The sequence below is a fragment of the Pipistrellus hanaki genome (genome assembly GCF_964339955.1).
Source record: "Pipistrellus hanaki genome assembly, chromosome: 10".
Classification (NCBI taxonomy): Eukaryota; Metazoa; Chordata; class Mammalia; order Chiroptera; family Vespertilionidae; genus Pipistrellus; species Pipistrellus hanaki.
The window spans coordinates 48,603,037-48,615,209 of record NC_140512.1 but is presented as its reverse complement, the minus strand read 5'-3'; the positions used below and the strand labels follow the sequence as shown (position 1 = coordinate 48,615,209).

The window sequence follows — 12,173 nt, the reverse complement described above, 5'->3', positions numbered from 1 at the left end:
CACACCTCATTGGGGATTGAGCCCACAACCCAGGCATGTGCCCTGACCAGGAATCAAACAAACTGTGACCTCCTGGATCATAGGTTAACTCTCAACTGCTGAGCCACACCAGCTGGGTAACTTATTTATTTTTTTAATATTAAACATCCTATATAATAAAAGCCTAATATGCTAAGTGACCAGTCAGCCCTTCAATCAATCTAAATGTAATATGCTAAAGCCACTCAACTGCTCGCTATGACGTGCACTGACTACCAGGGGGCAGATGCTCCAACCAGTAGGTTTGCTTGCTGCTGGGATCCTGCTGATTGGGACTGAGCAAGATGGGCCCCACAGGCTTTGGAGCCCTCCCACAGCTCCTCCCCAGCTGGCCAACCTCCCATGTCCCTACATGACCCCAGTTGTGCAACAGTGGTGTCCCTCAGCCTGGCCTGAGTCCTCTTGCCATCTGGGTCCCCTCGGGGGATGTTGGAGAGCCAGTTTTGGCCCGATCCCGCAGGCCAGGATCCCACTTGTGAATGAATTCCTGCACCGGGCCTCTAGTATACTGTATTGTTTTGATAGCTTTTGTTAAAATACGTACACAGATAATAATTTAATAAAAAAATTTTTTTAAAAAGGGATTTCTTTGTTGAGTTATAGTTGGTTAGCTTGTTGGAATTTCAAGGGGAGAAGACATGATGCACCCTCATGCAGCATTCCTCTGACATCACTTGGTATATCTTTTTAATATAGTTTTTTTTTTTAAACCATGTAAATGTTTCACATATTCAAAAATAAGTTTATGCCAAAATTAAAACAAAAACTCTAAAACTACATGAACTAGTGAACCTGAAAAATATCAAATGGTAACATAACAGCATGTTGCAGAATTTTATTATCCATTGTGACAGTTTATCTTTCAAGGAATGCATCTTATTTGATTTTTCTGCTGGATTTAGAGTTTGGCCATATCAAGTATTTTTTTATTTAATTTTAATTTTATTTTATTTTTTGCCTGTGCCTAAAATTTATTTTTTGAAATTTCTTTATTGATTAAGGTATCACATATTTGTCCTCAACCCCCCATTCCAATCCCCCATCCCTCCCCACTCATGCCCCTACCCCCCTATTGTCCTTGACCACTGGTTAGGTTCATATGTATGCACACAAGTCCTTTGGTTGATCTCTCCCTTTTATCCCCACCCTCCCTTTGAGGTCCATATATCAAGTATTGTGTTTTATCACTTGGAAGATGTCTTTCCATTGTCTTCTCATTCCCGTTATTGCTGATTATCGATAGAAGTAGGCTATCAGTCTTACTTTTATCTTTTTTTATGAGAACCCACCTTTTTTTTTTTTTCTGTAAGATTTTTCTTTTTATCCTCTCCCCCCCTCCCCCCTTTGGTTTTTGCAATTTTAGTGTACTATATCTAGAAGTAGTTTCTTTTTATATGACTTGGGATTCATTCATTCTGGCAAATTTGTAGGATTTCTCATTTCACTTCTACAAATTTGCACCCATTTTGTTTTATCTCAATTTATCCTTTTGAGACAATGATTAAATACTTTAGACATTTTCTATATGTACTAGTATATGTCTATTTCTGGACTCTATTCTGTTCCATTGTTGTATTTCTTTACTAATTTTTACCTGCCCACTGTCTTATAGAACTGGTTTTGTCCCCTCTGGCCCACCCCACCACTGGCTCCAGGCCTTCACCACCCTATTGTCTCCCTATTGTCTATGTCTGTGGGTTATGCATATATGCATACAAGTTCTTTGATCTCTAACCAACCACCCACCTTCCCCCAACTTTCCTCTGAGGTTCTGCAGTCTGTTCCGTGCTTTTATGTCTCTGAATCTATTCATCAGTTTATTTTGTTCATTAGATTCCACTTATGATTGAGGTAATGTGATATTAGTCTTTCTCTGAATAACTTATTTTGCTTAGCATAGTACTCTCTAGGTCCCTCCAGGCTTTTTCAAAGAGTAAAAAGATCCTTCCTTTTAATATTGTATAATATTCTATGGTATAAAAGTAACACAGCTTTTTTATCCACTCATCTACTGATGGGCACTTGGGCTATTTCCATATCTTAGCTATTGTAAATTGTATTGCTGTGAACATAGAGGTACACACATTCTTTCCGATTGGTGTTTCGGTTTCTTCGGCTATATTCTAGAAGTGAGATCACTGGGTCAAATGGAAGTTCTTTATTTAATTTTTTTAGGAAACTACATACTGTTCTCCACAGTGGCTATACCAGTCTGCATTCCCACCAGCAGTTCATGAGGGTTCCCGGTTCCCCTTTCTCTATATCTTGTCATTTGTTGATTTCTTGATAGCCATTATGACAGGTATAAGTGTTACAGAATACCAGAGAATACCAAGCAACGCTTAGAGAGATTGGAGTTCCATTTTACCATTACGTTAGGTCTCAAAGAAAAGTGTCTTTTAAATTCTGGGCAATGCAACAAGCAGAAGTTTACTTTTTATTAAAGAGCCAGCCCTATGTTTGCTTAGTAGTTATCTCGTGGGAAGCTTGTGGCCTTGAAAACAACACTGTTCTATTCAATTAGATAAATACATCTGGCATGAGGGCACGGGAGTATCTAGTTGCCTACAAGGTCAGACAACAGTTTATTTTCCTTATTATTCAAGCAGGCTAGAAAGCAAAGTTATTTTTGCAGAATAATGGGCTGTCTAAAAATTGCAGAGTTGACTTTGTAGAATAAGGGTCTATCTAAATAGAGAATTTCAAACAGTTTTCAAAATAGGGTTTAGTCTCATAAGGTGATACCTCATTGTCATTTTAATTTGCATTTCTCTGATGATCAGTGACTTTGAGCATTTAAAAATGTCTATATATTGTTGATTTTAGAGAAGAAGGGAGAGGGAGAGATTAAAAACATCAATGATAAGCATCAATTGGCTGCCTCCTGCAAAGCACCAGTGGGGATGGAGACCGCAGTTTATGCATGTGTCCTGACTGGGAATCGAACCGTGGCTCATAGGTCGACATTCAACCACTGAGCCATGCCAGCTGTGGGCTCTTTTAGGATTTTTTCATATGTCTCTTGGCCATCTGTATGTCTGCTCTGGAGAAGTGTCTATTTAGGTCATTTGCCCATTTTCTAATTTGATTATTTGTCTTTTGTTAAGTTGTATGAGTTCCTTTATTTTTTATTTATTATTTTTATTTTTTTAAATATTGATTTTTTTTTACAGAGAAGAAGAGAGAGGGGTAGAGAGTTAGAAACATCGATGAGAGAGAATCATCGATCAGCTGCCTCTTGCACACCCTCTACTGGGGACGTGCCCGCAACCAAGGTACATGCCCTTGACCGGAATTGAACCCAGGACCTTTCAGTCTGCAGGCCGATGCTCTATCCACTGAGCCAAACCGGTCCTGGCTATTTTTTATTTTTATTTGGGTCCTTCAACTTTCTTGTAAGTTCCCTTGTCTTGACTCTGAACATTTTATATGCCACTTTGTAATCTTCAGTTTTTCTTTTAGGAGAAATGTTAGAAACAATGGAGATTGAAAATCTTTTACCAGTACATTGAGTTCCTTATATATTTTTATATTAACCCTTTATCAGATCTATCATTGCCAAATCTCCCATACAGTGCACTCCCTTTGTTTTATTGATGGTTTCTTTTGCTGTGAAGAAGCTTTTAATTTTGATGTCCCATTTATTTATTTTCCCCTTAGTTTCCCTTGCCCTAGGAGACGTATCTGTAATATTGCTATAGAAATGTCTGAGATTTTGCTGCCTATGGTTTTTTCTAAGAGTTTTATGGTTTCACAACTTACATTTAAGTCTTGCCCATTTTGAGTTTATTCTTGTGTATGGTGTAAGTTGGTGGTATAGTTTCATTTTTTTGCATGTATCTATCCAATTTTCCCATCACCATTTATTGAAGAGATTTTTGACTCCATTGTATGTTCTTACCTTCTTTGTCAAATATTTGAGTGTAATGGCTTGGGAAAATAGCTGAGGTCTCTGTTCTGTTCCATTGATCTATATGCCTGTTCTTGTGCCATAATCAGACTGTTTTGATTACGGTGACATTTTAGTATAACTTGATACCTGGTATTGTGATCCTTTCAATTTAGTTCTTTCTCAAGATTGCTGATGTATTCAGGGTCTTTTTTAGTGTCATATATATTTTTTCATTTGTTTCCAGAAAGTTTTTTTTTGTTTGTTTCTCGATCTTGTTGGTAACCCATTCATTGTTTAATAATATACTATTTAGCCTCCATGTGTTTGAATGTTTTTGGGTGTTTTTATTGTAGTTGATTGCTAATTTCATTCCACTGTGATATGAGAAGATGCTTGATATGATTTTAATATTCTTGAACTTTAGAGACTTGTTTTGTGTCCTAACAAGTGGTCTATCTTTGTGAATGATCCATGTGATGGCCTTCATTTTAAAGACTGTTTTGTCAGATATGAGTATTGCTACTCCAGCATTTTTTTCTTTTCCATTTGCATGGAAATTTTTCCCCCTCCCTTTACGCTCATCTTGTATGTGTCTTTTTGTTTTGAGATCATCTCTTGTAGACATATAGTTGGGTCATGTTTCTGTATTCATTTAGCTACCCTATACCTTTTGATTAGAACATTTTATTTAACTGTCTATTTCAAATGATAGCCTTGCCAGATATAGTAATCTTGATCTCAGATCCTTCTTTCCATTACCTTGAGTACTTCATGCCATTCCATTCTAACCTGTAAAGTTTCTGATGAGAAATCAGGTGTCAGCCTTATGGGAACTCCTTTATAGGTAACAGTTATCTTTTTGCTGCCTTTAACCAGTTAACTACTGCGTGTCCAAAACGGAAACCATCCTGTCCATGCCACGATATTTTGAATTTAAAAAAAAAAGAAATCAATTTGCAATGAATATAAAAATAAACATATTACTCATAATTTGGGTGTTTAATATTTTTCATTAAATTCTCACAGAAAATGATTTTTAAAGTGCCATTAGACACTTATGACATACAAATGATTAAGATTCTCTCTTTGTCTTTAATTTTTGGCATTTTAATTATGATGTGTCTGGGTGTGGGCTTGTTCAGGTTCTTCTTGATTGGGATTCTCTGTGCCTCCTGAATTTGTGTAACTTTTTCCTTTATCAGGTTAGGGAAGTTTTTTGACTAATCAGATTAGGCAGAGACTCAAAGCCTCTGGAGACTGCCTCTGCTTACAGACTGATAGGTTCTAACTTTAATTGCCCCTTAGGTGTGGGGAGAGATTTTTTTCCTTTCTTTTTAAAAATATATTTTATTGATTTTTTTACAGAGAGGAAGGGATAAGGATAGAGATCTAGAAACATCGATGAGAGAGAAACATCGATCAGCCGCCTGCTGCACACCCTCCCTTCCCCCCTGGGGATGTGCCCACAACCAAGGCACATGTCCTTGACCGGAATCGAACTTGGGACCCCTCAGTTCGCAGGCTGATGTTCTATCCACTGAACCACACAAGTTTCAGCGGGAGAGGTTTTTTCCCAACTGAGTAGGACAGTTGCTACTATCTGGTGGCTAATAGTTATTTTTAATCTCCTAAGTGGCCTTAGGGCAATGTGTTTCCAATAGGGTGTGCCGGTTGTTTTCCCCCCAGGCAAGGCAAATGTCTGTGGGAAAGATGTCCTTTGTTGTGTGAGGGAATGACTTAGCCCAGGGGACTTAGGGTGTCTGCGTTCTAAGCTCTATCCCTGCAGCCAGGCTGAGGGACCCCCACCTGCCGGAGGGACCTCACTCACTCTGCAGACACCCTTTGAGCCGTGGTGCCACCCCAGGTGTGGTTGGCTGGAGAGGGACCATGGGAGGTTGGCTCCAGGGTGTATCTGGTTCATCTTGCCCAGTCCCACCCCACAGGCCACCTTCTAATTAATTTTCTTTCAATGTGCACAAATCCATGCACTGCATCACTAGTATCTATATAAGTCTTAAAATTGATAGTGATTCTTCTCACCTTTTCTTTTTCAAGATTGCTTTAGTTATTCCAGTTCCTTTTCTTTTTCCCTACATCTTGAAATAATCTTATCTACCCTGTTTCCCCGAAAAGAAGACAGTGTCTTATATTAATTTTTTCTCCCAAAGTTGCGCTAGGTCTTATTTTCAGGGGATGTCTTATCTTTCTTTCGGAGGATGTCTTATTTTCGGGGAAACACGGTATACCTACAATGAAATCTTGTTTAAGCTATAGATCAATTTGGGGAGACTTAACATCTTTACTGCACTGAATCTAACAACCCATGAGCACAGTATATTATCAGAACTTTTTTTGTTGTTGTTAATACTTACCTGAGGATATTTTTCCATTGATTTTTAGAGTGGAAGGGATGGATAAGAGACAGAGAGAAACTTCAATGTGAGAGAGACATATTAATTGGTTGCCCCTGCATGCATGCCGACCAGGGCTGGGGATTGAACCTGCAATCCAGGTACATTGTCTTGACTGGAATTGAATGATTGAAATGTTGACCTTCAGTCTTCGGGTCAACACTCTATCCACTGATATAAACTGGCTAGGGCAAGTATATTATCAGCATTTTATACTTGTCAACATAAAAATACTTTTACATCTCCATCAAAAATTAGGTGGCCCTGCTTGTGTGTGTGTCTTTAGTTCAGGTCTGTTTTCTTTCATTCATCTATGTGTCTATCCTTCCCTTTCCCTTGGTCAATATCAGACATTCTTGATTATCATAGCTATTCGTAGCTATATAAGTTTTGAAATTGGATAGAGTAATTTCTCTATTTTTCTTTTCAATATTGACTTAGTTAAGCATTTGTCTTTCTATGTAAGTCTTAAGGTAATGTCTAAATTTACAAAAAAAAAATGTTGCTGGGATTATATTGGGAATTGTGTTAAACTTGTTGATCATATTAAGGAGAATTGACATTTTTGCTATATTTACTACCCCTATTCATGAATACTGTGTGTCTCCATTTATTTGGATCTTCTTTGATTTCTTTTATCAGTATTTTGTAGTTTTCAGCATATAAATCATATACATGTTTGTTTTGCACTTAAGTTGTTTAGAACCAACTGCCATATACTTATAGGGGTATTCAAGTTAATTTCATATTGGGTAAGTTGTGGTAGTTTGTGCTTTCTGAGGAATTGGTTCATTACATTGTTACATTTGTATGAGTCATGTTCTTAGTATTCCCCTATTTTTTTTATGTCCCTTGGTCTGTAGTGATATTCTGTCTTTCATTCCTTCTTGGTCATTTATATCTTCTTTATCTTGTTAGTCTTGCTGGAAGCTTATTAAGTTTATTGACTTATTCAAATAACCATTTTTTTGTTTCATTGACTTTTCAGTTTTCAGTTCCATTGATTTCTGCTCTTATATTTATTATTTTCTGACATTGGAACAGCAGGACAGTCTTGTCCATACTGAGGACGGCTACCCCTGGGTGTCTGTTACTACATCCCTGGCTGGTAGGGGTGTGGGTGCCTATTGACTGCTTCCGTGTGTCTTTTTTTCATTGTCACCTTTAAGGAGGGGGCACGTGGGCAGGGAAAGGAGGTGACTGGTAGACGGTAATAAAGGTCCTGACTATGCGCCTCCTCTGATGCCAGCACAGCATAGAAGTGGAGGAGTATCTCATTACCATGATGGAGGTGCAAGTCCAGGCTCCTATAACGAAACTGAATGAAGGTGTGTGCCTGCCCATTGTGCAGCAGAGCCAAACACTGAATATTGATGTGGTGTTTCTCCTTTTTCCGAGTCCCGCACGGAAAAAAACAGGTTCTTGAGGGGAGGAGCTGGGGATTAAGAAATTAAAGAAAGAATGGGGGGAGGGGGCAATGTTAAAATATGTACACAGATAATAATCTAATAAAAGATGTAAAAAAATAAATTAAATTAAAAAAAAAGAAATTAGAGAAAGTAAGAGACAAGAGGCAGAAATAGATTCATAAAGCTGGGCGCTAGGTGGGTGCCATCTCTCTGATGGAGAGACAGTCACACTCACCACAGACAACACAGCATATTTATTGGCTTCCAAAGGGGAGTTTAAGGTCAAAAGGAGTTTCGGGTGTGCCCAGATCCTATTCATCAAAATCTGGGTAAGCTCCTTATTTTTTGGTACAAGATTTAGCATATCAAGACCGGGGTGAGTCAAAGTCCTATTTGTTCCTCATTCCAAGCACATGGATTAATAAATCAGTACTGGTAACAGGATTCTGCCAGTGCCCTATGGCTCAGCTGCTAAGAATTAAAAGAATTTCCACGTGCTTTCTCAGGCGGCCCTCTACATATTGAGGTTTCCAGTGGAGAAGTTAGAGCTGTTTATTTGCAGGGTGCCAAGCAAAAGAAAAAGCTATCACTTCTTTCAGTCAAGGGTTTTTATTTTATTTATTTATTTGTTTGTTTGTTTGTTTGTTTTATTTTTAAATTTTTATTTATTTATTTATTTAATTATTATCTGTGTGCATATTTTAACATTGCCCCCCCCCCCCCTCCCATCCATACCCTCCCTCCCCAGAGTTTTTCAATCAAGGGTTTTTAAAGACAAAGATTGAGGGTCAGGGAATCACAGGTGAAGCTGATTGGTTAACTCTTGTGCATACTTCAGTGGTTTTCCCTAGTCTGATTAATTTAGTTTTCGTTTTTAAAAATATATATATTTTATTGATTCTTTTTTTAAAGAGAAGGAAGAGGGATAGAGAACTAGAAATGTCGATGAGAGAGAAACATCAACGAGCTGCCTCCTGCACACCCCCTACTGGGGATGGGCCCAAAACCAAGGTGCATGCCCTGGACTGGAATCGAACCCGGGACCCTTCAGTCCGCAGGCTGACGCTCTCCACTGAGCCAAACTAGTTTCAGCTGATTAATTTAGCTTCTGGTGTCATCTTGTATGGAGCCTTAGAACTGTGTGCAGGTAATCTAAACAGGTTGAGGAACCAAGATTCTGCAAAATATCTCATAATTGTGCATCAGCAATGTAATCTTCAAAGCAAAGGACAGAAACTGAACATTTTGTGAACTTTGTTATTGTTTAAACTGTCAATTGCTTTATACTTAACTAACTATATTTATATTATCTCAAACAAAGTATACTTTTAAACATTTTTTTTTCTTAGAACTTGCTTTACAGCAGGTCTCTAGGACCGACTAACATACTTTTTAGATCTTTGACTATAAACTATGTGACAACCAAAGCAATTGAAACATTTAAATAAAGACTATCTATACCTACAACTCTAGATTCTATATAGTACCTAAATATATTTACTATTAACTGTCAGATTCATTTATATGGTCTCCAATGAGACTGCAAGGGGCCTCATTACAACCTAATGGGGATCAAAGCTTCAGCTCTCACCAGAGCTCTCTGATAATGCCTTCCAGGGAATAGTTAGGGGCACCTTGTTTTTGTTTGGCCAAGGTGGAAGTCTATTTTTAAAAAATATATATTTTATTGATTTTTTTACAGAGAAGAAGAAACAGAGAGTTAGAAACATCGATGAGAGAGAATCATCGATCAGCTGCCTCTTGCACACCCCCAGTGGGGATGTGCCTGCAACCAAGGTACATGGCAGGAATCGAAACCAGGGCCTTTTCAGTCCACAGGCCGACGCTCTATCCACTGAGCCAAACCGGTCTCGGCAAGGTGGAAGTCTAGATATCCCATCAGTCTCTGAGAGTGGGGAAGGGGAGTGCATCTCTTCCCCCCCACCACTACCCTTCCCCCCAATTCAGCTGGAGTAGAGCAGTTACTGTCTAAACCTTTTCTGTTTTGTTAGGCTGCGCTTTTCCTGGTCCTTTGGATAGAGGAAGCATGCTTCTGTGAGCATTTTTGTTGTTGTTTTACACCTGTTAGTGTTTTGGGTATAGTGGCTTTAGCAACACTCACTTTATTATATAAGGCTAAAAGAAAACCTAGATTCCTTTTTAGCCATATTTATCTGGAGGAATAGTGCAGAATGCATTGTCACATATTTATAGACTTTAATTATATGTTTTAGGTAGATCTCAATTTGGAGCCTGTTTTTCTTTAATTTTCTTCATAGCAATCTTTTAACTAGTTGTAGTTCTTAATTAATTTCAATGAAAAATTATATTGAAAATCCTGTTTGGATTGTTATTAAAACTGAATTGAATCTGTAGACATGTTTGGGAAGATTTGCCATCTTTAACATCATGGACTTTTTAAAATTTCTTAGATATATTTTAAGGTTTTAAAATATAGCTTGACATTTTCTCTGCAATGGCCTTATACATTTTTAAAATTTATTTCTAAGGTACTTAACATACTTTTGTTGTTATTGTAAAATGGATTTTAAATTTTAGAAAATGTGTTTATTGCTTGTATATTCAAATAAAATTATTGACCTTTGGTTTGTTTTATGCTCATTCTTACACATTTTATTTTGCAAAAACTATCTGAGAATCTTATTGCAGTCTCCTTGGTACAAATTACAGCATCAAGTTTATATTAGATATATAAAAATTTAACTACAAATTTAGATTTTAACTCATTCATAATTATGTATTGTCTTATCAAGCACTATAAGAAACTAGAGGCCTGATGCACAAAGATTCATGCAAGAATGGGCCTTCCTTCCCCTGGCTACCAGCACCACCTTCAATCCGGACTGGAACTGCCTTTTCGCCTTCCCATGCTGCCCAGAGGCTCACAGCTGCTGGGGCTGTGTGGAAAGCTTGTGTCACCCTGCCCCAATTGGTCAGCGACTGTGCATACAAATTAACCCACCATCTTTGTTGGGTTAATTTGCATACACATTCCTGATTGGCTGGTGGACATTGTGAAGCTATGGTCAATTTGCATCTTTCTCTTTTATTAGTGTAGATGATTCCTTTTCTCCCCTAAAGGAACATTATTTGCACTTATTAAAGGGAAATAGAATAATGTCTCCTAATCTCCCAAGGAGGTTTTAAACAAAACAAATATGTCTGTGCTCCACTTTCACAAATCCTGATGCTATAGGTCCAAAGCAAACCAAAGCTCTCTGTTCTTTTAGTAATCTCCCACATGCTTCTGCTTATTCCTATTGAAAACCACCATTAGAGAAGTTGCTAAACAAACAAACAAACAAAAAGAGTAGTCCATAGGGATGTTTATTTGGAGGAGTAACTCATTTAAAATTACGGGGTCTAGATGTGTGATATGTATAGACACACACATATAAAATCCTTATGTGTACATAAACTGAATTACTTTGTGTTAAGTAGCAGCAAGTATGAATTTGAAGAGCATGAACATTATAAAAGAACCTATTCCCAGTTTGGATGAGATTGGTTGGTTTTAGTGCTTAGTAGATTTGTAGTAAAACTTAAAAATGTGAGCTCATGGATGTAGAGAACAAATTGGTGTTTGCCCGAGGAAGGGTTGGGGGTGAATGAAATGGTGAAAAGTCATACAGTACAGATTTCTGCTTATAAAGTGAATGGCATGGGAACATAATGTACAGTATGGTGACTGTAGTTAATCATATAATGTATTGCATATTTGAAAGTTAGCAGGGTGGTTCTTAAAAGTTCTTACCACAAGGAAACAATTTTGTCACTGCATGGTGATGGATGTTAACTTATTTTGGTGATTTATTTTACAGTACATACATATATCAAGTCATTATGTTACACACCTGAAAATAATAATATTATGTCAGTTATACCTCAATTTTTTCTGTTTCAGTGGGAGTCATTCGATGTCCAGTTTGCAGCCAAGAATGTGCAGAGCGACACATCATAGATAACTTTTTTGTGAAGGATACTACTGAGGTTCCCAGTAGTACAGTAGAAAAATCTAATCAGGTGAGTGTATTAAGTCTTGAATCTTGTGCCTCCTCTTTTTTTATTTTTAAATATATTTTTATTGATTCAGAGAAGGAGAGGGAGAGAGAGAAACATCAGTGATGAAAGAGAATCATTCATTGGCTGCCTCCTGCATGCCCTCTACTGGGATCGTTCCCACAACTTGGGCATGTGCTCTGATGGGGAATTGAGCCATGACCTCCTGGTTCATAGATTGACACTCAACCACTAAGCTACACCAGCCGGGACCTTTTGCCTCCTCTTAATGAGGCAGCCAGAAATGTTGGAGGACTTGAAAATAAAAGGTGTCAAACATTAGAGCATTATATCTATGAAATGATAAACTATTTTTAAAAAATATATTTTATTGATTTTTAC

The 12,173-nt window shown here is 37.7% G+C and overlaps 1 protein-coding gene across 3 annotated transcripts in view; it reads left to right on the top strand.

Annotated features, from left to right (window-relative positions):
* Positions 1-12,173, top strand: part of TRIM24 (tripartite motif containing 24) — a 92,319-nt gene that overhangs the window by 24,223 nt on the left and 55,923 nt on the right. For all 3 annotated transcript variants that reach the window (XM_084896741.1, XM_084896742.1, XM_084896740.1), the window contains exon 2: positions 11,677-11,795. In XM_084896741.1, the coding sequence (XP_084752867.1) occupies positions 11,677-11,795 (119 nt within the window). The remainder of the gene's footprint in view (positions 1-11,676; positions 11,796-12,173) is intronic.